Source organism: Bos javanicus, chromosome 24 (assembly GCF_032452875.1).
Source record: "Bos javanicus breed banteng chromosome 24, ARS-OSU_banteng_1.0, whole genome shotgun sequence".
Lineage (NCBI taxonomy): Eukaryota > Metazoa > Chordata > Mammalia > Artiodactyla > Bovidae > Bos > Bos javanicus.
The window spans coordinates 42,726,715-42,748,353 of record NC_083891.1 but is presented as its reverse complement, the minus strand read 5'-3'; the positions used below and the strand labels follow the sequence as shown (position 1 = coordinate 42,748,353).

The 21,639-nt window shown below is 49.9% G+C and overlaps 2 protein-coding genes across 3 annotated transcripts in view; both read right to left on the bottom strand.

The window, feature by feature from the left end:
- Nucleotides 1–15: 15 nt before the first annotated feature.
- GNAL (G protein subunit alpha L) overlaps nt 16–21,639 on the bottom strand; it is a 76,064-nt gene continuing 54,440 nt past the window's right edge. For both annotated transcript variants that reach the window (XM_061399958.1, XM_061399957.1), the window contains 8 exons: nt 20,280–20,377; nt 6,512–6,566; nt 5,661–5,734; nt 5,187–5,245; nt 4,808–4,928; nt 3,714–3,844; nt 2,481–2,548; nt 16–2,038 (listed from right to left, as the gene is read on the bottom strand). In XM_061399958.1, coding sequence (XP_061255942.1) covers nt 1,892–2,038; nt 2,481–2,548; nt 3,714–3,844; nt 4,808–4,928; nt 5,187–5,245; nt 5,661–5,734; nt 6,512–6,566; nt 20,280–20,377 — 753 coding nt within the window. In that variant the 3' untranslated portion in view covers nt 16–1,891. The remainder of the gene's footprint in view (nt 2,039–2,480; nt 2,549–3,713; nt 3,845–4,807; nt 4,929–5,186; nt 5,246–5,660; nt 5,735–6,511; nt 6,567–20,279; nt 20,378–21,639) is intronic.
- CHMP1B (charged multivesicular body protein 1B) lies at nt 11,143–14,389 on the bottom strand. The gene has a single exon (XM_061399959.1). It carries the CDS (start codon nt 14,264–14,266, stop codon nt 13,667–13,669), a length of 600 nt encoding a protein of 199 aa, XP_061255943.1. The 5' UTR covers nt 14,267–14,389; the 3' UTR covers nt 11,143–13,666.

Sequence of the window (21,639 nt, the reverse complement as noted above, 5' to 3'; positions counted from 1 at the left end):
GTACAAGCAAGAATATATTGTTCTCGCAGACTTCTTTATTTCTGTGCTAAATTAATGGAATCAGATTTTTAGATGAGTGTAATTTCCTCTCCAAGTTGTTAAATCTGAATTGAATGCCTGTCAGTAGAAAGTCGAAAAAATGGACCAGGAAGAGGCTTTTGGTATTTAAAATAAATATGCCGTGGTAATTTTAAGCCTCATAAAATCTGTGTGTGTGTGTGTGTGTTTTAGAGAATCTAGCTCTTCAATCAGACTTATCTAAATAGGAAGTTTAGTTACAGGGGAATTGTTGAATTATAATTCATATAAAAATACAGTTTTATTCTTTTGGGTATATATTGGGGCTGTAGCTCTTAAGATTCTCTTCATGTTGTACTGTGAAAATGCAATGGAAACTGAAGATTGTTTCCCCTTTGTAAGTCTCTGTTCATCTGAGTTTAATGGAACGATCAAGGATGGCAGGAGCCCAAATTCAGTGATAATGATTCAAAATATGTGATGGTGCACTGTATGTAAAGCTGTCATCCTTTATTTCATGGAAAACTAGCGTGTAAATGTGGATGAGTTTATAAAAGATAGTAAGATGCTGCTTTAGAGAGTAAACTTTAAAACATTAAAGACCATAAAGATGAAATGGAAGTTAATGTCGGCATCCATATTGTTAGGATATGACCTCAGACAGTTTAACAGGTTATCCTTGACCTGAGAGCACCAGCCTCAGGGTGGTGGACAGATGAGGCTGGCTTTTGAGGTCTTGTGCTCGATGGCGCTCACAAGGCTGCATTTGCAGATCTTTCAGGGTTGAGGAACAGCTGTATTCGTGTTTCAAATAAAGGTTTTGTTGTGTTTCTTCTTCAAAAGGCAAATCAAAGTCTGTCCTTTGACTCCCCCTAGGCCAGACACAGCCTGAAACCCTTGTATTTTCCTTGCTATTTATGATGGGACCTGTGCTCAAGGAAGTAGTTCAGAAACTTTGACTAAGGGAACAGGTGGCCTTGAAAAAGTCTTTAAATAGCCAGATAATGGAGAAACATGTTTTTTGGATAGAAACATGTCCCTGGTTCCCTGAAAGAGGCTTGTGGGCATGGCATTCTGTGAGAGGTGGAGGATTACTGTGTGTCACTTACAAATATTTATATAAATGTATATACACATATCTATTGATCAATGAGTATTATAAAGAGTACCAGCCTAATAAACCCCTAAACTCTACATACACCATTTGTTCTCTTCCTCAAAGCAAGTGCAGTGATGAGGATGACTGTTCAGCACAACAGAAACGCGTTTCTTTACAGGGACAGCCACAGTCAAGGCACAAAGATCTATAGGGATTTTCCTTGAGTAGTTAGTTATCAAAATAATATTACATCTTGTGGTCTGTACAGTGTAATAAACCAGCAATAAAACAGCAACAGGAAGAACCTATTAAAGGAGGCGCTGCCACAGCAGTGGAGTCTGGGGGACCACAGTGGATGGGACTCATGTGAACTGGAGGAACGTGGCCCCAGTGAGTGGGGGCTTTCTGCTGACACGTGGAAGGTCAAGGGGCTCCAGCAACAATGCTGAAGTTGGCCTCCCCTGGAGACGGAACTGAACCCCACTGCGGCTCAGGGTCTCCCCTGAGTCGGGGGCCCATCCGGTCAGAAAGGCAATCCCCAGTGAGGCCTGAGCTAGTGTGTCTCCCCATCTTCCAACTTCTCCACGAGTCAGGGGCCCCTACCCCTACACAGACCAGGGTTTGGGGAGGAGTGAGGGGACAGAGGTGGCTGGGGGCCTGGTGGTAATGAGAGCCCCGCAGACAGCTCCAGGGTGGATGAACAGGACTCCTTGAGTTGTGCCTGGCGAGCCTGGGATGGGCGGGGCGGGGGCGGGGCAGCGGGGGGCGGGGGGCTCACAGGAGCTCGTACTGCTTGAGGTGCATCCGCTGGATGATGTCCCTGCAGTCGTTGAAGACGCGGCGGATGTTCTCCGTGTCCACAGCGCACGTGAAGTGAGGGTAGCAGTAGTGCTTGCCGTCGCCGGTGGCCGTGCTGATGCGCTGTGGGGACACGGCCGTCAGCTCCGGGGTGGGGGGCGGGGATAGGGGTTGTCTGCCAGGGTTGAGCCCCCCAGAACCCACTTTCTATGCAAATTTGAAATCAGCTCAGAATACAAAGTTTCTTTTCAAAATGAGGACATTTAAACCTGAGTGGGTCTGTTTCTCTGTGACCCCTGAGCCGAGAGGGAGTAAACGCCCCCCTGCCCCGTCCCTTTGGGAAAAGGCGACACGCGGATGGGTAGCTGTCTCGGGGTCGCCCCGGGATCTGCGCCCTGACCGGCGCTGCTGACAAGCTGTGTGACCCCAGGTCGTAAGTCCACCTCTCGGAGGCTCGGGGCGCTCATCACTCCTCACTCCCGGGAGAGGAAAGGAGCCGTGGGAGGTTGAGCGCAGAGCCGGCGGGCTGAGGTAGTGGGAAGGCAGAGGGCGGGGAAGTGCTCACCAGGAACAGGTCCCGGATGAAGAATTTCGCCCTCGTGACTTTGGGGTCTTCTCCTGCATCCGGCGTCGCTGTAGGAGATGAAAGTTTTTATTTAAGAGCCGTGAAACGAATACAGCTCGACGGAGGGCGTAAGAGGCGGAGGGCCTTCGGCCATGCAGCCGAAATCTTCCTTCCTCCTCCCAGGTCATTTTGATTTTAGCAGTGGTTGGCGTCTGCTGCTGGGAGATGACGTCCACTCACATCAGATGAAATGTCTCACTGACGGGGAGCCCCGCCCCCCGACCGCCTGCACCCCAGGGTCATCCTTAGGCCTCATGCTGAGACCTTCCCATGAAACATGCTGACCAGACAGGGTGAGGGGAGCAGGAGGCTGGTTCCCCGGAGAGGTCAGAGCAGGCCCCGCCTGTGAGGTGGACGGCGATGCCACCACACGGCAGGCAGCGTGGGGCCTTGGTGCTGCCTGTGGGCAGCTGCTCCCCGGCCTAGGGAGCCCCTGCCAGGGTGGCTGAAGTTGGTGCAGAGACCTAGACAGGTTTCTTCCCTTCTAACTGAAGTCTCTGGGAAAGCCCCCTTCATTCTGCTTCATCCCGTTTGGGACTAAACCATGAGGAGTGGGGTTATTGTGCTCTAAGCAAACCCCTCCTTGCAGACTCTGGGGTCGGGATGGGGGGTGGCCTAGGAAACTCAAAACCCAGAAGCAGCCCCTGAAAGGGAGCGCGAATCCTCCAAGGTTTGCCGGGTGGGACCTTCTAGGCTGCAGCACTGACGGCCTCCTGGGACGGTTGGTTGCCTGATGAAGTCACCATGCTGTGGCCGGAGTCATCGCTGGGGACAGAGGCCTCAACATGGTGCCGGCAGCGGGTGGCTCAGGACAGAGGCCTGGCTAGGGCCGCTCAGACAGTGGCTCCCTCTCAGTCTGTGCAGGTCAGTGGGCAGGTCCACGCGGACCGACCCACACAAGCCCGGAAGGCAGAGAGTCTCCGTCAACCCTCACCCATAACAAGCTGCCTTCCCTCCGCCTGCCCAGTGTGGACCAAGTCAGACTGAAATTTTCACACATGGGACCCTACGGACACTTGAATGCTCTAGTAGCTTAGAGGGGGCAGGGGTCAAGAAGACTGATTAAATTAACTGAATTTCCTAGATTCATCAGAATTGGGAATTATAGTCACAGTGCTATTGAAAGAGCAATTCTTTCCCATAATTCCGAGATAACTTGTTTCATAATCTTACCGTCTTCAGGAACAGTATAATTTGCGTACTCTGGGAAATAGTCTTCAATTTTTGATTTCCCCGCTAGCACTTTTTCTGCCAGCATATCCTGTTTGTTCAGGAACAAGATGATGGAAATGGTGCGCAACCACCTGGAAGGAGAAGCAAGCACACAGATGCGGGTCCTCGGCAGGAGCAGGGTGAGGCAACCTGCCGCCCTCTGGATGCTGTGAGGGGCTTGGATTTCTTGACAGCCTGGCACCTCGGCCCCCACTCCATCTGGACGCTTGACACTCGCATGAGGATAAACTATCCACCAGGATAACTCTGCTCCACCAGGCTGTACGTTTACTGGCACCAAAACTAAACTTCATGTAAGGAATAAGCGTACTTGGATTTGTGGTGTAATTTACTAGTAAAGGGTTAGAAAAGCAAGAGAAGTTAAAGCTTCAACAACAGAACAGAGAAGTGGGCATCTGGAGCTATCGGTCGAGGAGCTGGCATGTGGGGGGTCTGAGTGGGGACCCACCACTTGGCTGACAAGCTGAGGGAGGGGCTCAGGGGTCATCTGGTCATCAGTGGATGCTTCGAATGGTTGCTTTCTGAATGTTAAAACCCAAACAAAGCCAATTTTGAACCAGAAGGCGATGGCACCCCACTCCAGGACTCTTGCCTGGAAAATCCCATGGACGGAGGAGCCTGGTGGGCTGCAGTCCATGGGGCCGCTAAGAGTCAGACATGACTGAGCGACTTCACTTTGACTTTTCACTTTCATGCATTGGAGAAGGAAATGGCAACCCACTCCAGTGTTCTTGCCTGGAGAATCCCAGGGATGGGGGAGCCTGGTGGGCTGCCGTCTATGGGGTCGCACAGAGTCAGACATGACTAAAGCGACTTAGCAGTAGCAGCAGCAACGTAGAGATATGGATTTTCCTGACCAAGTCCTATCAGTTCCAGCCCCATTGAAAGTCTCCACATTAGATGGGCTGGAAGGGACGCTGCTTATGGTTTGAGAAGATTTATCACGAGGAAAGATTCCCTTGGAAAACAAAGATGGCCGTGCTGAGCGGTATTAGCTCTAAACCCAGGGTGAGGTCGTGTTCACCACCTCTCACCTGTTGTTCCAGATGCTCTCGAAAAGGTCCAGTGACTCCCGCAGGCGGTTGGTGTTGTTGTCTTCCCGGATGACCATGTTGTAGCTGCTGCAAGCAGCCACATAGATGATAGCAGTGACGTCTGGGTGGGGAAGAGGGGCACCTGGGTGACTCACAGCAGTGATGCTCCGTGTCTCCAGGGAGAGCTCCCTCGGTGACAGCACTGGTGACCCCGACCCCCAAAGCAGCAGAGACAGTGTGACCCAGGATGCCGGACTCCCATGTCCAGGGGACGCTTAGTCAAGGCGCTTGATGATGAACTAGTGGGAAGCAGCTAAGACACAGCAGTAGGAGTGGAGGTGGGTTCATTCTTATTTTCTTGAGACAGCGGAGAACTCACCATTGAAGCACTGGATCCATTTTCTTCTCTCATCCCTCTGGCCGCCGACATCAAACATGCTGGGGTAGAATGGGGTGGGGGGGTTAACCAGGGATAGTGGATGCTCCTCCTTTGCTGCTCCCTCAGCCGAAGACTCTCCTTGCATGGTGACGTTGTGGACTGGACCCATGGGGCCTCCCTGGTCTGGCCCAGCTGGGTGTCCACACCCAATGTTTCTCTCCTCTGGGCCCTTGCCCTGTGGTCGGTCAGTGGCTCTCGGCTCTTGTCCCCCCAGGGCAGCCCCCTGCCTGTGTCCTCCTCCTTTGCACCTGCCCAGGCTGCCAGGCTGGCTCACCCTCTCAGCCATGTGGAGCTCAGGTACCTTCCTCCCTGCACTGACCACCTGCACTCCAGGGTGTGCACGGGGGTGTGGCAGTGCCTGCCCACCCACGATCACCCACCGCCCAGGCCCAGGGGTCCTGCCCACACACTTACTGGAAGTTGACTTTGTCCACTTGGAATCTGGTCTCGAAAATCCCTGAGGTCAGAACTCTGCATCTGAGGAGGTCCTGGGGGCAGAGAGAGGGGAGCAGACCCAGTGACCCTGTCCTTAGTGGTCATCCTGGGGCAGAGAGGGAAGCAGACCCAGAGACCCCGTCCTTAGGAGGTGGCCCCGGGGCAGCCACAAGCCGTGAGGTTCTCTCCATCAGAAAAGAAAAGGAAATTAAACACTTGACAAACATTCTCGGTCTCACTCCCCAGAGAAAATCACAGTTGTGTGTTGGTCTGGTTTACAGTCTTGATGGCTCAGCTTTCTCTTAGGAATTTCTTCTAATCTCTCCTGAGCGTCCTCTACTGACACGGGTCCCTGACAGCCGCCTGGGGTCTGGGAAGCTGAGCCCGTCCTGCCGGCTCTTGCTCTGGGTCAGATTCCCGTGGGTGCTGGCTGGTTTCAGACTGTCTTCTCCTGTATTTCTAGTTGCTAACATAAAAGACGGTGTATTCCCAAGGGGATGAGAAAGCCTTACAGTTTCACAATCTGACACCTCTGCAGGCCAGTCAGGTTTCAGTGTTTCTTTGCTGGTGACTAAATCCATTAGGATGTCAATCAGCCACTGCAGATTCCAGAATTGGGGGGACAGTGGCTCCTCCGAACTGATGAGGAGTCTGAAGACAGAATCCAGGAGCGGGCTCAAGGCCCAGGTTATAGCTCCTGAGTCAGCCTCACAGACGGATGGATGCTGGGGTGGGTGAGGAGCCCAGACCTCTGGGAGGTGGGAGGCAGGGAGCAGAAACCCTCCAGTATCCCCAGGTTCGGGCTGTGGTCATGGCCCGACCCCACCTACCTGGTCGGTGGGCGTGTAGTCCACCAGGCTGACGCTGTCGATTCTCTCCAGGAAGCTAGAAAAAAAGCAAGACATGCTGGGAACACCTCCAGGCTGGGAGGTAGGTGCCCATGTTTGGGGGGGCCCCCTCGACCCCAGGGGGACCAGGCAGCCATGGACCAGCAGGTTCATGCTTTATTCACCACATGTCTCCCCAGCAGGTCAGTGTCCTCACGGTGCTGATGGGGTGCCAGACCCGTCCCTCCCTCCCCTCTTCCCTTGTGTAAGGCTGGGGTCCTTGCAAGGTTGAGCTGGTGGATGGCTGCTGTGTAGGCACACAGCAGGCCAGACCGTCCCAGTAAGACCGGGGTTCAGAGGGAGTCGTGTGTGCACAGGCTGAGCCTGCGTGGGGGGTCAGTCTGGTCCCCAAGGTCCGATGCTTCACTGGTGGAGGGGTGGAGAGAGGGCAGGACACGGCATGTGTGGGTCCTCCCACCCCCCACCCCCGTTCACGTCCACCTTCACGCCCACCCAGCCTTCTCTTCCTACATAGCACTTACTACCACCTGACAAATTCTATACATATTTGTCTATTATCTGTCTCTCCCTCTGAATTCAGGACCCACCATTCTGTCCCGTTGGATGGGTTTCCCCAGCACCTGGCTTGGCACCCTGCGTGTCTGTGGGATGAGGCGAGCAGGTGCTGCAAGGCCCAACCTGGACCTGGGAGGACACGGGGTAACCTAGGGGATACAGGGGGACCCCGGAGGACACAGAGCTGGTAACCAGTGAGCACGGGACCACGTTCCAGGTGGGAGGAGCAGAGTGTGTCAGGACCAGGAGGGGACTTGCCCGACATTTCTCCTGGACGGCTCAAGTCCACTGCTCTGATCTCGAGTAAAGCCGTGGAGGCTTCCCCTCAGCCTGTGTGCTCAGGAGCTTCTGCACAGCGATGGGTGGGCGCCTCCCCATGGTCACAGCAGCCTCCCTGGCCAGCACTGCAGGCCCTGGAGCTGCTTTCTGGAGGAGGGTCTAGAAGGGGACGCCTGATAGCTCAGCCTGGTGTGAAAACCACAGTGGGGTTTGGCCCAGTCCTCGCTGGCTTTGTGTCTGGTACATCAGAAGGCCCTCAAGGTCCACCCCGAACACCTCATGGGGAAGGAACAGGGCAAGAGCCTCGTGTCTGTGATGGAGGGGGAGAGGTATCTACACAATGGTGGTGGGGCTCCGGACCCTGGGGGCTCTGGCAGGGGTGGAGGATGAGCTGCCTCCCTTCCCACTGCAGGGCTGTGATAACTTGAGGCGGTCCTCCTCTTAGCAGGGAAATCTAACATGAACATGTGACAGATGCTGATCCTCTCTGAAAGGGCTGGAAGGAACTGAAAATCAGACCAGGCAGGAAGTCCTTCAGCTCAGAGTTTAGGGGGCACCGCTTTCACACTGGATGCAGACAGAGAGGAGTGGATGAGTGAGTCTATTAGATGGCCGTGACTGGTACAAGTAGAAACAATGAAATGTGGTCAACAAAAAAGACATCAAGCATTCCTGAAAGATCAGAGACCACCATCCCAAGGAGGACGCTGTAGGAGTACCCTCCTCACCCAGACAAAGGAAAGCTGTCCCTCGTGTCCCCACCTCTGAGCCCGGGAGGGGTGTTAGGGTTCTTCCATGCATTCGGGCTAAGACACTTCAGTCGTGTCTGACTCTCTGCAACCCCATGGACTGTAGCCCGCCAAGCCCCTCTGTCCGTGGGATTCTTCAGGCAAGAATACTGGAGTGGGTTGCCGTGTCCTTCTCCAGAAGATCTTGCGAACCCAGGGATTGAACCTGCAACTCATGTCTCCTGCATCGGCTGGTGGGCTCTTTATCATTTCCACTTGGTACTTAACCACCAAGGATCTGACAGGCATCAGTGAACATTTCCCAGGCATCTTCTGAACTGTCACTGATGCAGGATAGGCCTCTGAGTTCACATTTGTGCCACCAAAGCTGCAAATCCCCCCAGATGGCTGAGAGCCTAAGGAGTAAAAACTACAGCAGTCAGTTTCTGCAGGCTTTTCGCCTTAATCTTTGGTTCAACTGGTGTATTACCCACATGGTATAGAAGGACTTCTTAAAATTGGGACTCCTAAAATAATATATAGGACAGGAATTTTAAAGGAACTTTCCAAATTATGCAGTTTTGTGTGACTAAATTTTTTTATGGTTTTTAAAAAAGATTTATTTCTGGCTGCACTGGGTCTTCATTGTTGCGTGCTGGCATTCTCTAGCTGGGGAGAGCAGGGGCTCCGGTTGTGGCACACAGGCTCTAGGTACACGGCATTGGTAGTTTTGGCTCATGGGCTCAGTAGTTGCAGCACTTAGTTGCTCCTTAGTATGTGGGATCTTCCTGTACCAGGAAATGAACCTATTTCCCCTGCATTGGCAGGTGGATTTTTAACCATTGGACCACCAGGGAAGCCCATGACTAAATTCTAAAGGGTTGACTCCCTAAACACACCACTGCCTGTGATGCGGAAAAATTCACAAGATCTAAGGGTCCCACTTGTAGACGCTTCACTCCCACTAGACACAGAGCTGCAAGACAATAACAAGTTACCATTGTACAGTCACTCCCATCACAGTCCCTTTAAGAAAAGCCGTTAAAGAGCAATTTACTGTGCTTTAACTGCTTCCTACTACAGCTGAGGATAGTTGTGTTTGCAGAGTGTTTTTACTCTGGCCACTGGGATCACCTTCTGCTGGATCCTGGCACGAGACAGCCATTCACTGCTCTTTTCTCCTCTGTTGGCAGCCCCACCCCAGTATCTCATAATCGCAGAGTTCTTCTGGCTGGGGGGTGGGGGGTGGATTGTAAAAACATGAAACTATTCTGTTAAATGTCTGAACAACTGGATCCAAGGAAAAGTACCAAAGATATTTAAATAAAATGTATTTAAAATGATTTGTTTTGTGAAGAATGTGGCAGGTCAGAGCTCGGACAAACTGAGTAAAGCCTTTTCTCGGTGTGTTATCAAAATTCACTTCAAGATGCTTATTTACTTGACGGAAAAACACTGGAGGAAAGTGTTACCAGAAATGACAGCAGCCTGCGGCAGGGCTGAGACCCAGGCCACATAAAGTGGTCCTTGACCAGAGCTGGGGCTTAGGAGTTGCAGCCAAGTCACAGTTGGGGTGGACGAGTGACCCTTGTGCCCCCACCCAGGTTGTCCCTGCCCCTCACCTGCAGGGCACACCTGCTGACTCACATCCTGCTCCTCTTCAGGGAGTGAAGTTCACATTGAACCTGCCTCCACACCCTCTGTGATCCGCCCCAGTTCTTCCCTGTTCCCAGTGGTGTCAAACCTTCCACCCCAGTCAAAGCCACACGGGGATTTTCGGCTTTTCAGACCTTTATGTAATCCCCACTTTTTTTTTTTTCCCCTTGGCAGCCTCAGATTGAACCCAATCTCTTCTAAGAAGCCAATTCTAGAGAACAGAATCGACAGCCCAGAAACAAACCCATAACATACAGACAACTAATTTATGACAAGGGAGCAAAGAACGTACACTGGAGAAAGGATGGTCTCTTTTAAGAACTGGTGTTGGGGAAACTGGATGGCTCCACGGAAAATAATCAAATCAGACTGCTACCTCACACCCTACGTAGAAATCAAACTCAAAACAGATTAAAGACTTGAATGTAAGACCTGAAACCACAGAATTCCCAGAAGAAAGCATAGGCCATGTTCTCCAACACTGGTCTCAGTAATTTATCTTTCTGGATGTCTCCTCAGGTAAGGGGAAGCAAAGCAAAAATAAACAAAAGGGATTACATCAACCTAAAAAGATTTTGCGCAACGAAGGAAACTACCAGCAAAACAAAAAGACAGCCTACCAGATGGGAGGAGGTGTCTGATAAGAGGTTAATAATCACAATATATAAAGAAGTCATAAAACTCAGTAGCTAAAAACAATCCAATTAGAAAATGACGCTGTCACTGGGGAGCTCTGGGCGGGGTCGGGAGCAAGAGAACCCAGGGGAGGTCTGAGTTCAAATGGACCCTCAGCCAGGAGCCCACCGAGCTGGGCACCAATCCAACGCCCAGGGATGGTAACCCAGACATACCCGTCCTGCTCCACATGGAGCAGTTGGGGTGGACTAGTGACCCTTGCTAGTCCATCTGGCTGTAGGAAAACTAGTGACCCTTGCTAAGCATCTGGCTGTAGGAAAACGAACCTGGTAAACCAGGCAGGCTGGTCTCATTCCAACCAGTTGATTAAAAGAAGACAAGACAAGAAGCCTGCTCATCAGTGTGTTATGTCCACGGGCTTGAAGCTTGTTGCCAGCAGCACCTGAAGTCCTGAGCTCTGGATTCTGGCTGTGGAAACACCTCCAAGAGGGTGTTGTAGCTGTTGCAGGTATCTTGCTCATGGTCAACAGGTTGAGGGGGGTCTGGCTGACCCCTAGACTATGTTCAGTGAGTGGGATGGTCGGACTGGCACTTACTTTAGGGGGTGCTTTTCCAAATCAAACATGGCAGGGTGGGCATTCGACATCCCCACCTGAAGGGCACACCCACACTAAGACTCCTTTAGGGAGAAACAGCTTTAGTAAGAAGGGTCTCCAACAGCACACTTCTCATCTGAACTGAAATAAACTGAACAGCTCATAGAGTAAACTTAAAAGTTTATTCTAAATCCATTTGGAAACTGCATTTGAAGGCAGAAAAATACAAAGGAGAAATAAGAGGAGAAATTGTACTAGTGGTTGCACAGAAGAGGAACTATTTCCTTGTCTATGTTTGAGCTGGGCTCAGCCTAGGGCAGTTTCAATAAGGAGGAATCTGGTTGCCTTGAAGAAACCATTACAGTAAAGAAGTTAACGACCTGGGCTTCTAGAAATGGGCATGCAAATAGAAATTCAGGTGCTAAAACCGAGTCCAGAAAAATTCTATGCTTTCTGAACCAAATCAACCTCCAAATTATTTTTCCTTAAATAGCTTTGTAAACAGCATGTACACTCATGTGCAATAACATGCAGTTTAAAATGATTTATTTGACAAACTTCTGTGGTTCATATTCCAGCATTTCATCAACTGCAAAAGTGAGGAAATAATTCGTGGGCCTGATATGCTTTTGAAAATATGTATGTTTTATAAAAATGTACATTCATGTAGTTTGAAATGAACATATTTTAAGAAAGGCCAAGCATATATAAGCACTATTTAATCTCACAAAATATATTAATTTTGTTGGGAATATCTGCACTATAAAAGGGTCCTAAATGTACCAAAGGATCAACACCAAGCTATTTTTTGAGCTGTAATAATTTTTGCAGTCTGAGGAGGGTTAGGATGTGCTCACATACAGCTGCTTCTGTGCAACATGCAGATGGGAGGAGACACCTAAAGGTACAGGTTCTAGAGAGAGGATGTGGGGAGATGACTGGCAGGTGTTGCTCATAGAAGACTCTGGAACAACAGCCAGTCAGACGTAGTGACACTTAAATACGAGGGTCAGTTCTCATCTGCACACACCTCTGCATTTTTTCCTCTGCTTAAATACACACATTCATACAGGAGGACATGTTATAGTGGTGAACATTTGGTTCTCAACCTTCCGAAGAGCTTGGAAGAGTCCTCTGAATTATTTCCTGAAATACTGGAATTGTCTCATGGAGAAATCTTCCAGTGAAGGGAAGGGGGAGTTAAAAATATCCTTAACTATTTAACTTAGATTAATATGCCTGCTGAGGCAAAAGCAAGTCACTGCTCTCTTTCTTCAAGGATCAGAGAAAGTGGTGGCTACAGGCTCTACGTTTTCACTTTTACTTTGCACACCACCGTTCCAGAAAGACAGAAGGCAGCACAGCTGGGCTCTGGACTGAGAGGGTCGAGTCTGCACTTGTCCTTCCCACACTTCCAGACGCTGCACGAGAATGTCAGGGATTTGAAAGGCTAAACCAAATATCCCAGCTTGTATCAGTATTTCCAAGGTTTTAAAGAGTTGTCGCTTTAAGACAAGATAATAAATGCGAATAACTAGAACCTAAAATTTTATTTCTAGTTTTGATTAAAATCTCAACAAAACTCACTCCCACACACAGTCCCAGGGCTTCTCAAACCCATCAACAGTTCTTTGGCAACATTAGAGAAATGTGACTGTCATGCTAATTGGTATACTTTAAAACAAATCTAATCAAAGTCTAATGAAATAGGAAAATAACCAGAAATGTGTGAGAGAAATTCACTTGGAAATAACCGTCACACATTAAGCCTTGTAAATCTTAAAACCATAAACAAATGATTTTCTCTTATGATATGTGGAGGTTACGTAGCATTTTCTTCCAGTTACAGAAAGGCAACTACCACAAGAAATTTATAGGCCATAAAAAGTAAAAGAGTATTACACGAGAAGGTACTAAAGTAATTTCAGTGTAAGCTATGAGAACAGATTAATAGTCAGATGTAGACTGCATTTGACAGCAACAAACTAAGGATACACAGAATGGCGCTGCCAATGAAATAAGTTGCTGAATGAACAGTAGAAAGCCCAGCAATAGACCTACGTAATCACCACCCCTCAACTCCAGACACTACACAAAAGTAAAAAGAAAACTGTCAATTTTGATAATTCGGGCAGAAAACTGAATACACGGGAACTAGAGTTACATAGCAACCCACTCCAGTACTCTTGCCTGGAAAATCCCATGGATGGAGGAGCCTGGTAGGCTGCAGTCCATGGGGTCGCGAAGAGTCAGACATGACTGAGCGACTTCACTTTCACTTTTTACTTTCAGGCATTGGAGAAGGAAATGGCAACCCACTCCAGTGTTCTTGCCTGGAGAATCCCAGGGACAGGGGAGCCTGGTGGGCTGCCGTCTATGGGGTTGCACAGAGTCGGTCACGACTGAAGCGACTTTGCAGAATTTTGACTAAATTTTTGAGAAAGATTCATATAAGTCAAATTAACTTGATACACTTAATCACAAGCCATACAGAACTTTCAAATCCAGTTAAGAGTTAAGAGAAGGCCTGGGAATTCTTCGTGTGTCTGGAGAGCACTGTAAACCCGAAGGGAGAAGCATCTTGAGTAAGAGCAGTTCAGCATTCTGGCCGATTCCGAGGTTCTAGTGTAGAGTATCCGTCTTCGGAAGGCCGCTTGCGGCTGGCTCGCCTCTGAGCGGTCCAGCGGTCACACCTGGTCCCGCAGGCGGGCCAACCTCTGGGACAGCTCGTCCTGCTCGGCCGAGGCTACGCTCGTCCCCACGGAGCCGGTCTGGCCCTGCGGCAGCTCCATGTTGAGGTCGAGGCCGGCCTCGTCTGCCATTTCCTGCAGCAGCATGTCCACCTGGCCCTGGGGAGTGGTCAGCGTCGTCGTGCTGCTCATCGTGTCCTCCATCTGCTGCGTCTGAACGTCCAGCGTCTCGAACTGGTGCTCGAACTTGTCCATCAGGGCGGAGATCTTCTCGAGGTTCATGGTCTTCAACGTCGCGTCCATCGACTTAACCACTCCGGCCATCGACTTGGTCACCTTGCCCATCGTCACAGCCGTCTGGACCCTGGCGGCCACCGCGTCCACCCGCGCGCTCATCCTCAAGAAATTCACCGCCTGGTTCTTCTGGCGAATCGCGTTCTCGGCGTGAATCCTCGCAACTTCCATATTGCCCTTCTGAATGGCCTTTTTAATCTTGGCCTTTTCGGCCTTTTCCTCCTTGTCGCATTTTTTGGCACTCCTCCCCAGTTCTTTGGCCGCGAACTTTAAGTTGAACAGGTGTTTCTCCATGTTGGACATGTTCGGACTGCTTCCGAGGGTCGGCGGCCACGGTCAAGGAGGAGGCCGGAGGAAGCAGAAAAACAGAGACCGTTCCCCGCCGCCGCTCCTTTGTTTTGGTCTCACTTCCTGTTTCTGCCGTCCTGGGCGCAGGCGGTGACGTCATCCCTCGGCGCCAGGGCGGGGCCCGCGGCGTAGCGGGTGGGGCCAGGAGACGCACGACACGGCTCAAGGGACGCACGGCGCCAGGGGCGGGGTTTCCGGACATGGCCCGCTGAGACCAGGATACTTTCGGGCAGGATCCTCCAATCGGAGGACTGGGGCCTCGCCGACTAGGGCACTCGCCGTCTGTACCTAGTTTTCGCCAGTTGTTAAAGCACTGAAGCATTAGTAAATCCACAGAAGTGCGTGTATGCACACTTTCTTATGCACGGACAGGCTGGGGGCCGGAGGTGTCCAATTAAAGACTGAAAACCAGGAAGCTTTCCCGAGGTCAGCAGACTTTCTCCACCTGCTCCTGCAACTTCCACCTTCTCAGGGGAAAGTGGACCGTTAATAATTAAAAGTACAAAACACACAAAGTTGTGTCACTGACCTGCACCTCATTCTTTAGGGACAATCTGGCTGCAGCCTGAGACATCCTTTTACTGCAGTGGATGAAAATACCTTCCAGTCCATGGACCACCTCATCTATGCCATCGCTGAAGGTCAGCTAGTAGGTGAACTGCTAATAACGACCATCCAGAAATCTTTCTGAAGTTTAGTAATAAAAGACCCATTTTTGCCGACATGATTCTATTTGATATTTTATAAATATCCAAGGAACTTCACTCACATTTAACTTTAACAGGCAAAACTGTCATTTTACATGATGCAGGCAGATGACGGTGAAGTGCTGGGACCCACACCCATTGGCATATATCAAAACTGTCACCCTTCAGAAGTGCAGGCTTGGAGGTGGCTGCAGCCGGTGCTGCGGCTTTTTTCTTTTAGGAAGAGTCCTTTGGTACAGCAACGACAACATAAAAAGGCCCAACCTGCCCTAAGGAGCTCAGCTGACTGTTTGAGATAGTTTTAATCCAGAGGCTCACCACCCCTTTGGACCTCCTGTGATAGTTGGCCATGGTGGTGTTGGCACATACGTTTTAATCCAGAGGCTCACCACCCCTTTGGACCTCCTGTGATAGTTGGCCATGGTGGTGTTGGCACATACGTTTTAATCCAGAGGCTCACCACCCCTTTGGGCCTCCTGTGATAGCTGGCCATGGTGGTGTTGGCACATACATTTTCCTAAAACACAGCTCTGGTTATATCACTCTTGCTCCAACACCTGGGCAGAAAGGCATGTGGACACGGTCCCCACCCTCTTCTTTCTCTCCACACACAGGCAAGTCAGACTGAGCTTGAAGGCTGAACACCACTGTGTCACCTGTCAGTGTGGATGAGGACGGGTGGTCACTTCTCAGTTTGGATGAGTCCTCTCTGCGGACACTGTCCCTGCTGTGTGGGCTTCCACCCCATACCTCTCCTCCTGCTGAGATCCTACCCCCGCCTCACACTGCTCCTCCAGAACCTTCTCCAGAAGCCCCTCTGAGCTGCACTCTCCACTCCACACAGCATACACAGCAGACCTCCTGGCACGGGAGGACCTATAATATTATGGGGACCTATAATATTATGAGCCATGTGGAGGCAGAGAACAGCCTTGTTCCTTTCCCCACTATGGAACCTAGAACATGCTCTGCACACAGGAGACACTGAACCCAAGTGACGCTTTGCTTAGTTGAATTTGACTGAGAGGGGCTAGGATGTTACCCTCATCAACAGCTTAGCTTAGACTTTCTTTTCCTAAAGTAGAACTCTTTCTTTACATGAGACGTTTCTAGAAGGTGGATCAGATGGTAAGGAATCTCCCCGTAATATGGGAGACCAGGGTTTGATTCCTGGGTGGGGAAGATCCCCTAGAGACGGAAATGGCAACCCACTCCAGTATTCTTGCCTGGAGAATCCCATGGACAGAGGAGCTTGACAGTACAGTCCACGGGGTTGCAGAGAGTCAGACATGACTGAGCAACTAATGCTAACACAGCTGTGAATCACTTCACCTTTCCCACTATACTTTTCTTTGGGGGGCATCTTTCTTCCAGAGTATTCTAAAACCAATTATGTACATGGACGTGTCTGGAAGGTACCACGTAAACACAAGAGTGCAAAGCATGAGACCCTACGTACACTGCAGAGTTTCAAGTGAGATTAAGCAAAGTCTGACTTTATAAACCTGTTCTGAAATCCAATTTTCTTTGATTTCCTTTCTCCCAAAATAGCTGTTTCCATGGCTACCTAATCACTTATTATTAGCACTTAGAGGAAGTGCATTTTTGGGGATAATGCAGTAGAGATTGTTTTTAATTTTCACAGTGGGCACCGGGGACCTCTTATGAAACAGAATCTCTGCTAATTTGCTCAGCTTGCTTGATACTCCAAAGACACTCATTTTTACCGAGAGGCCAACCCTTAAAGCTCATAATATGCTTATTCCCAGGCTGCTCCAGCCAGGTCCTCTGTCAGATGGTGCAGTGCCCACCCATTTTGAATCACTCTCAATTTCCCCTCCCCAGCTTCCAGCAACCACAAATCTACTTTCTGTGTCTATGAGTTTGCCTGTTTTGGACATTTCATACAAATGGAGTCATAGGGCATGTAGCCCTCGTGCCAGGGTTCTTTCACTTAGCCTCATGTCTTCCATGGAGAAGGCAATGGCACCCCACTCCAGTACTCTTGCCTGGAAAATCCCATGGACGGAGGAGCCTGGTAGGCTGCAGTCCATGGGGCCGCTAAGAGTCAGACTTGACTGAGCGACTTCACTTTCACTTTTCACTTTCATGCATTGGAGAAGGAAATGGCAACCCACTCCAGTGTTCTTGCTTGGAGAATCCCAGGGATGGGGCAGCCTGGTGGGCTGCCGTCTGTGGGGTCGCACAGAGTCAGACATGACTGAAGCGACTTAGCAGCAGCAGCAGCATGTCTTCCAAGTTCACTCATGCTATAACATGCATCAGAACTTCATTCGATTTTATGGCTAAATAAGATCCCTGTGTGTGGCTGGACCAAGTCCGTTTATCCCTTCATCCTTTCATGCACATGTGGGTTGTTTGTGCTTTTGGATACTGTGGATGCTGCTGCTGTGAACATTTGTGCGCAGTTTTTGTGTGGACGTATGTTTTTAAATCTCTTAGGTGTACCCGGGAGAGAAACTGCTGGGTTCCTCCGTGTTTTAAGTTTCTGAGGAACTGTGGGTGAGACCATTCTTGGATTCTTCACTGGAAGTTCAGCCCCCTGGAAAGCATCTCCTCCCTTCAAATATTCCCATGGTTTCTGCCATGGAAGAAATGACTTAGAATGAATCCCGTCTTAGTTAGCATCTGGGTTCAAAATATAAGACTGCTGAGCAGATAACATAGTGACTTGGAGTCACGCCAAGATGTCAGCAGATCTTTTTTTGAGAATTCAGAATAGAAGGGAAAACAAGACATGTCAGAACCCTGGACTCTGCCAACGCGAAGCTCAGCTCCCCACCAACCCCACGCTGAGCGCCGGGCTCCTGATTTCAAACAGCCCTGACTTCATGCAAAGACACCCTCCCAGTAATTGAGCCTCCAAGGAGGAATAAGACACATTTTTCAAGCAGCTGGAAACCTGGGGGCTGGGCAGGCGGGCTTGAGTGTCCCGGTCCCAGGGCATTCCCAGCTGGATGCTGGAATGTCCTTTCTTCCATAAACTATGGTGACAGGAAGCAGAAGCAGCTACTTTCCTTCAACATCTCATTTGGCAACATAAACACATTGGGCACCACGCATGCATCTAACAAGTGTTATGAAATGTTACTTGTTCTTGAAACCCCTTGGCCCCAGCTGCAAAATCCGACTGCAGAGGAAAAACAAGACCGTGATTAAGAGACAATGGTTGCTGATCCCACTTGAGTCCCATGCATATTAAAATGGATTAAAGAAGCCAAGCTGGGGATGTTAGGATTAACCCAGATAGTGATGTTCAGGGCAGGGCGGGTGGTGGGGGGCAGAATCCAGAGCAGGAGTCACGGTATTGATGTCTGACAAGCCTGTAGTCTTCACCTTGAGTCTCAGTCTCGCTCTCCCTAATTTGAAAGGACAGAACTGAAGGAAATAGCAGATGGTGGCTGGGGTCCTCCCGGGTGGGAGTGCTGATCTCAGGCCCCTCAGGGGACCCCCTAAACCTCCGCTCCCACATGGAGACATGGTAGCAGGAGCTCAGCAAGGGCCCCCAGGTGCCAGGCACACTCTGGGGTGTTTGGGTCTCTGCTTAGTCAATCCTACAACAACTGCACAAGAACACAGTCCGTGACTTTATTCCCATGAAGCACCCTGCCCAAGCGAACATCTGGATCCTGACTGCCTGCCAGCAAAGCTCAGGCTGCTTCTGTTTGTCATATGTGCCTTGCATATTCTATTTTAAAGTAAATCATTAATTCTAACACTATGGTGATGGGCTCTTTTCATAAGAAAGAGAAATTCCTAATGGGACACTGAAGGGCGCTGAAGGCCCAGGAGACTTCACTCAAGAAATGCTGGAAATGGCGATCAGACATACCCCCATGAACCTCAGATGCAAACTTATATAGGTTTTAATGTTATCTTGAGCTGTGCTTGGAATTCCAGCTGCTGATAGTTTCTTAGTATGACATTCCCATCTCTACAACATTGTGATTTAACATATAATTCCACTGTGGTTTTTAAGCGGTGGTGACATGGCCTTAGAAAAGAGCATGAGGGGGCCTCAGAAGGGAGATGAGGGCCCCTCTGGGAGGGGTGGCCCCCAGGACCCTCTGAGGTTGCATTTAGCTCCACCAGATCTGTACCCCACACCACACCCACACCCACATCTAAACACCCCAGCTCTCTGGACTTCGAAATATGGCTGTGGAATAAGTGATCACAGGAAAGCAGTCACAAATGTGAACCAGAGCCTGTGGTCTGTTTACAAGGTGATGTGGATTCAACGCAAGTCTTGAAGGAACTGTTAAGCATGGCAGGAAAAGAGAAGTTTTAAGTACTGCTCAAGTTTTAAGTACTGCTCTACTTAATTAGCGAAGAGTCAGAGGCAACTGAGCATGCACAACTAATTAACTACAGATCCTTATCAGTAAATAGACTTTCGAGTACATAAGGGAGGATCATTAATGCTGTTGGTGGTCATTCAGGGCCCCTGGGGCAGGTCTGTGGGCACCTCTGGTTAACCTGGCCCTCCTGGACAGCTCCAGAGGCTCCCTGAATTGGGGCAGCTCGCCACCTGCCAGCAGCTGAGCGGGTGTGGCCGGCTCCCCGGCACAAGGGGGATGAGGTGAAGTAAGGTTCCACCAGCACCATCTGTCTCTCTGTCTTGGCCTTGAGGACTGCCTTCCTCCTGGGAGGATCCCCTCTCTTCCCACTCCTCCATCCTCTGAAGACTGAACATCATTGCTTAGTACTTCTCCTCTGTCTATACTCGTTCATCTTGTCCAGGCTCTACAGTCATCAGTGGGCAGGCACCGTCCACACCTGGGTCGCTTCCTCTCATCTAACACCAGCTCCTACATCCAGCCACTTGCTCCATCTCTGTCTCTGCTCTGGTATCTCAGCTTGGCTTCTCCAAACTGGAGCCAGATGGCGTCCTGTCCTCCACTAACGACATCTCCCTGGTCTCCATCTGAATAATAGCATCATGACGCACCTGTGGTCACCCTGACCCCCTCTTTTCTCCACCTCTCTCATCCAATCTGCTGCATGGCTCTGTCCCCATGGACCAAGGCTCACCTCTAAGCCCACCATCTGCCCTGAAGCACCCACGGATCTCTATTGCCTCCGTTCTACCCTCTAAGCAGCAGCCAGAATGACCTGACAAGTCTGGGTCATCACATATCCAGGTGATGCCACTTGCTGCATGGGGTGGGAGAGCTGGACTCCGAGGGGCAGTGCGGTGGGAGTGCCCACCCTGGGCTGGGCCTCGTGGGCAGACTCACTATTGGGCGCAGTCGATGAGCTGGTACTCGTTGGACCGCTCGAAGCAGGCCTTCACACCTTCATCATCCCAGAGCTTCTTCACATGATCGAAGAATTCCTGAAATTTGAAAAAGTTATGAGTAAGAAAACATGTGCCACCCACCTTCTAAAAGTTAAAAGGAAAAAGAAAATGCCAAAACCATCTGCAGGGTAGGTCGGCTCCGCACAGGGTGGAAGGCCTTATTCCTCAATCTACGTCAAACACGCTCATAGTCCCAGAGAGTTCCCAAAGCGGAAGTGATAAGTCCAAAATTAATGACATTCATCAACTATCCATTCCACTAAGAGTTTACCGTTCTTAAGACTCAGCGACTTGACTAGCAGAATGGCCACTTCAGCCATGAAAAAACACACTTGTTATAATGGCAAGGTCTGTTTTAGCTGCTTCCCTCGTGGCTCAAATGGTAAAGAATCTGCCTGTAATGCAGGAGATCTGGATTCAATCCCTGGGTTGGGAGGTTCCCCTAGAGAAGGAAATGGCAACCCACTCCAGTATTCTTGCCCGGAGAATTCCATGGACAGAGTAGCCTGGTGAGCTACAGTCCATGGGGTTGCAAAGGGTTGGACACGACCGAGTGACCAACACTTTCATTTTTAATTTTCTAGGTGAGAATGAAGCCACGATCATGAACAGACATGACTGACCAGGTGAGTTATGTTCTGCCCAGAAGCATTAGGTACATGAGAAAGAAACTTTTAAAATTATAATCTTTGGGGATAGTGATTTATTGTCTTCTGGTCTTTTAAGAAACTCTGAGGTAAGCATGAACCGGGAATTTTCATTCAAGCCCATCCATTATGGCACCAGCAGCCTCTGAAGCGGGAAGCTGGCCGTCTGGGTAAAGATGACTCTGTGAACCTGTATTTCCAAAATTACCCATTTTAAATGAGCAGCGCTATGGCAGCAAATGACTATACATTAGCAGCTAAATATAAAAGAAGTTATGTAAATTTTCAAGAAACTCTTTGTTAGAATATTTATATCCCTTCCCACACCAGGAAGCACTGACTTCCACCTTCGATCTGCAGGGGAGGGTCTGGGGCAAACCCTCCAGGAAGCAGCTGAGGCCATGCTTCCTAAGAAACAGCACAGGTTCTTTGCAGGGGGAAAAAAAAAACCAAAAAAACTGAGTTGGCACATTTTTTAGAGATTCACAGTTCCATACAAGGGTGGATCCCAGTTCTGAGGGGCCTAACACTTCTAGAAGTTTTAGGCCCTCTAGGAAAAAGGAAACATAGAATTACAGGTACAAATTAGGTCCAGAACCAGGGAAGGGAAGTGGGGGCCCTAAGTGCGAGCATCACCAGATTCTAGTATGT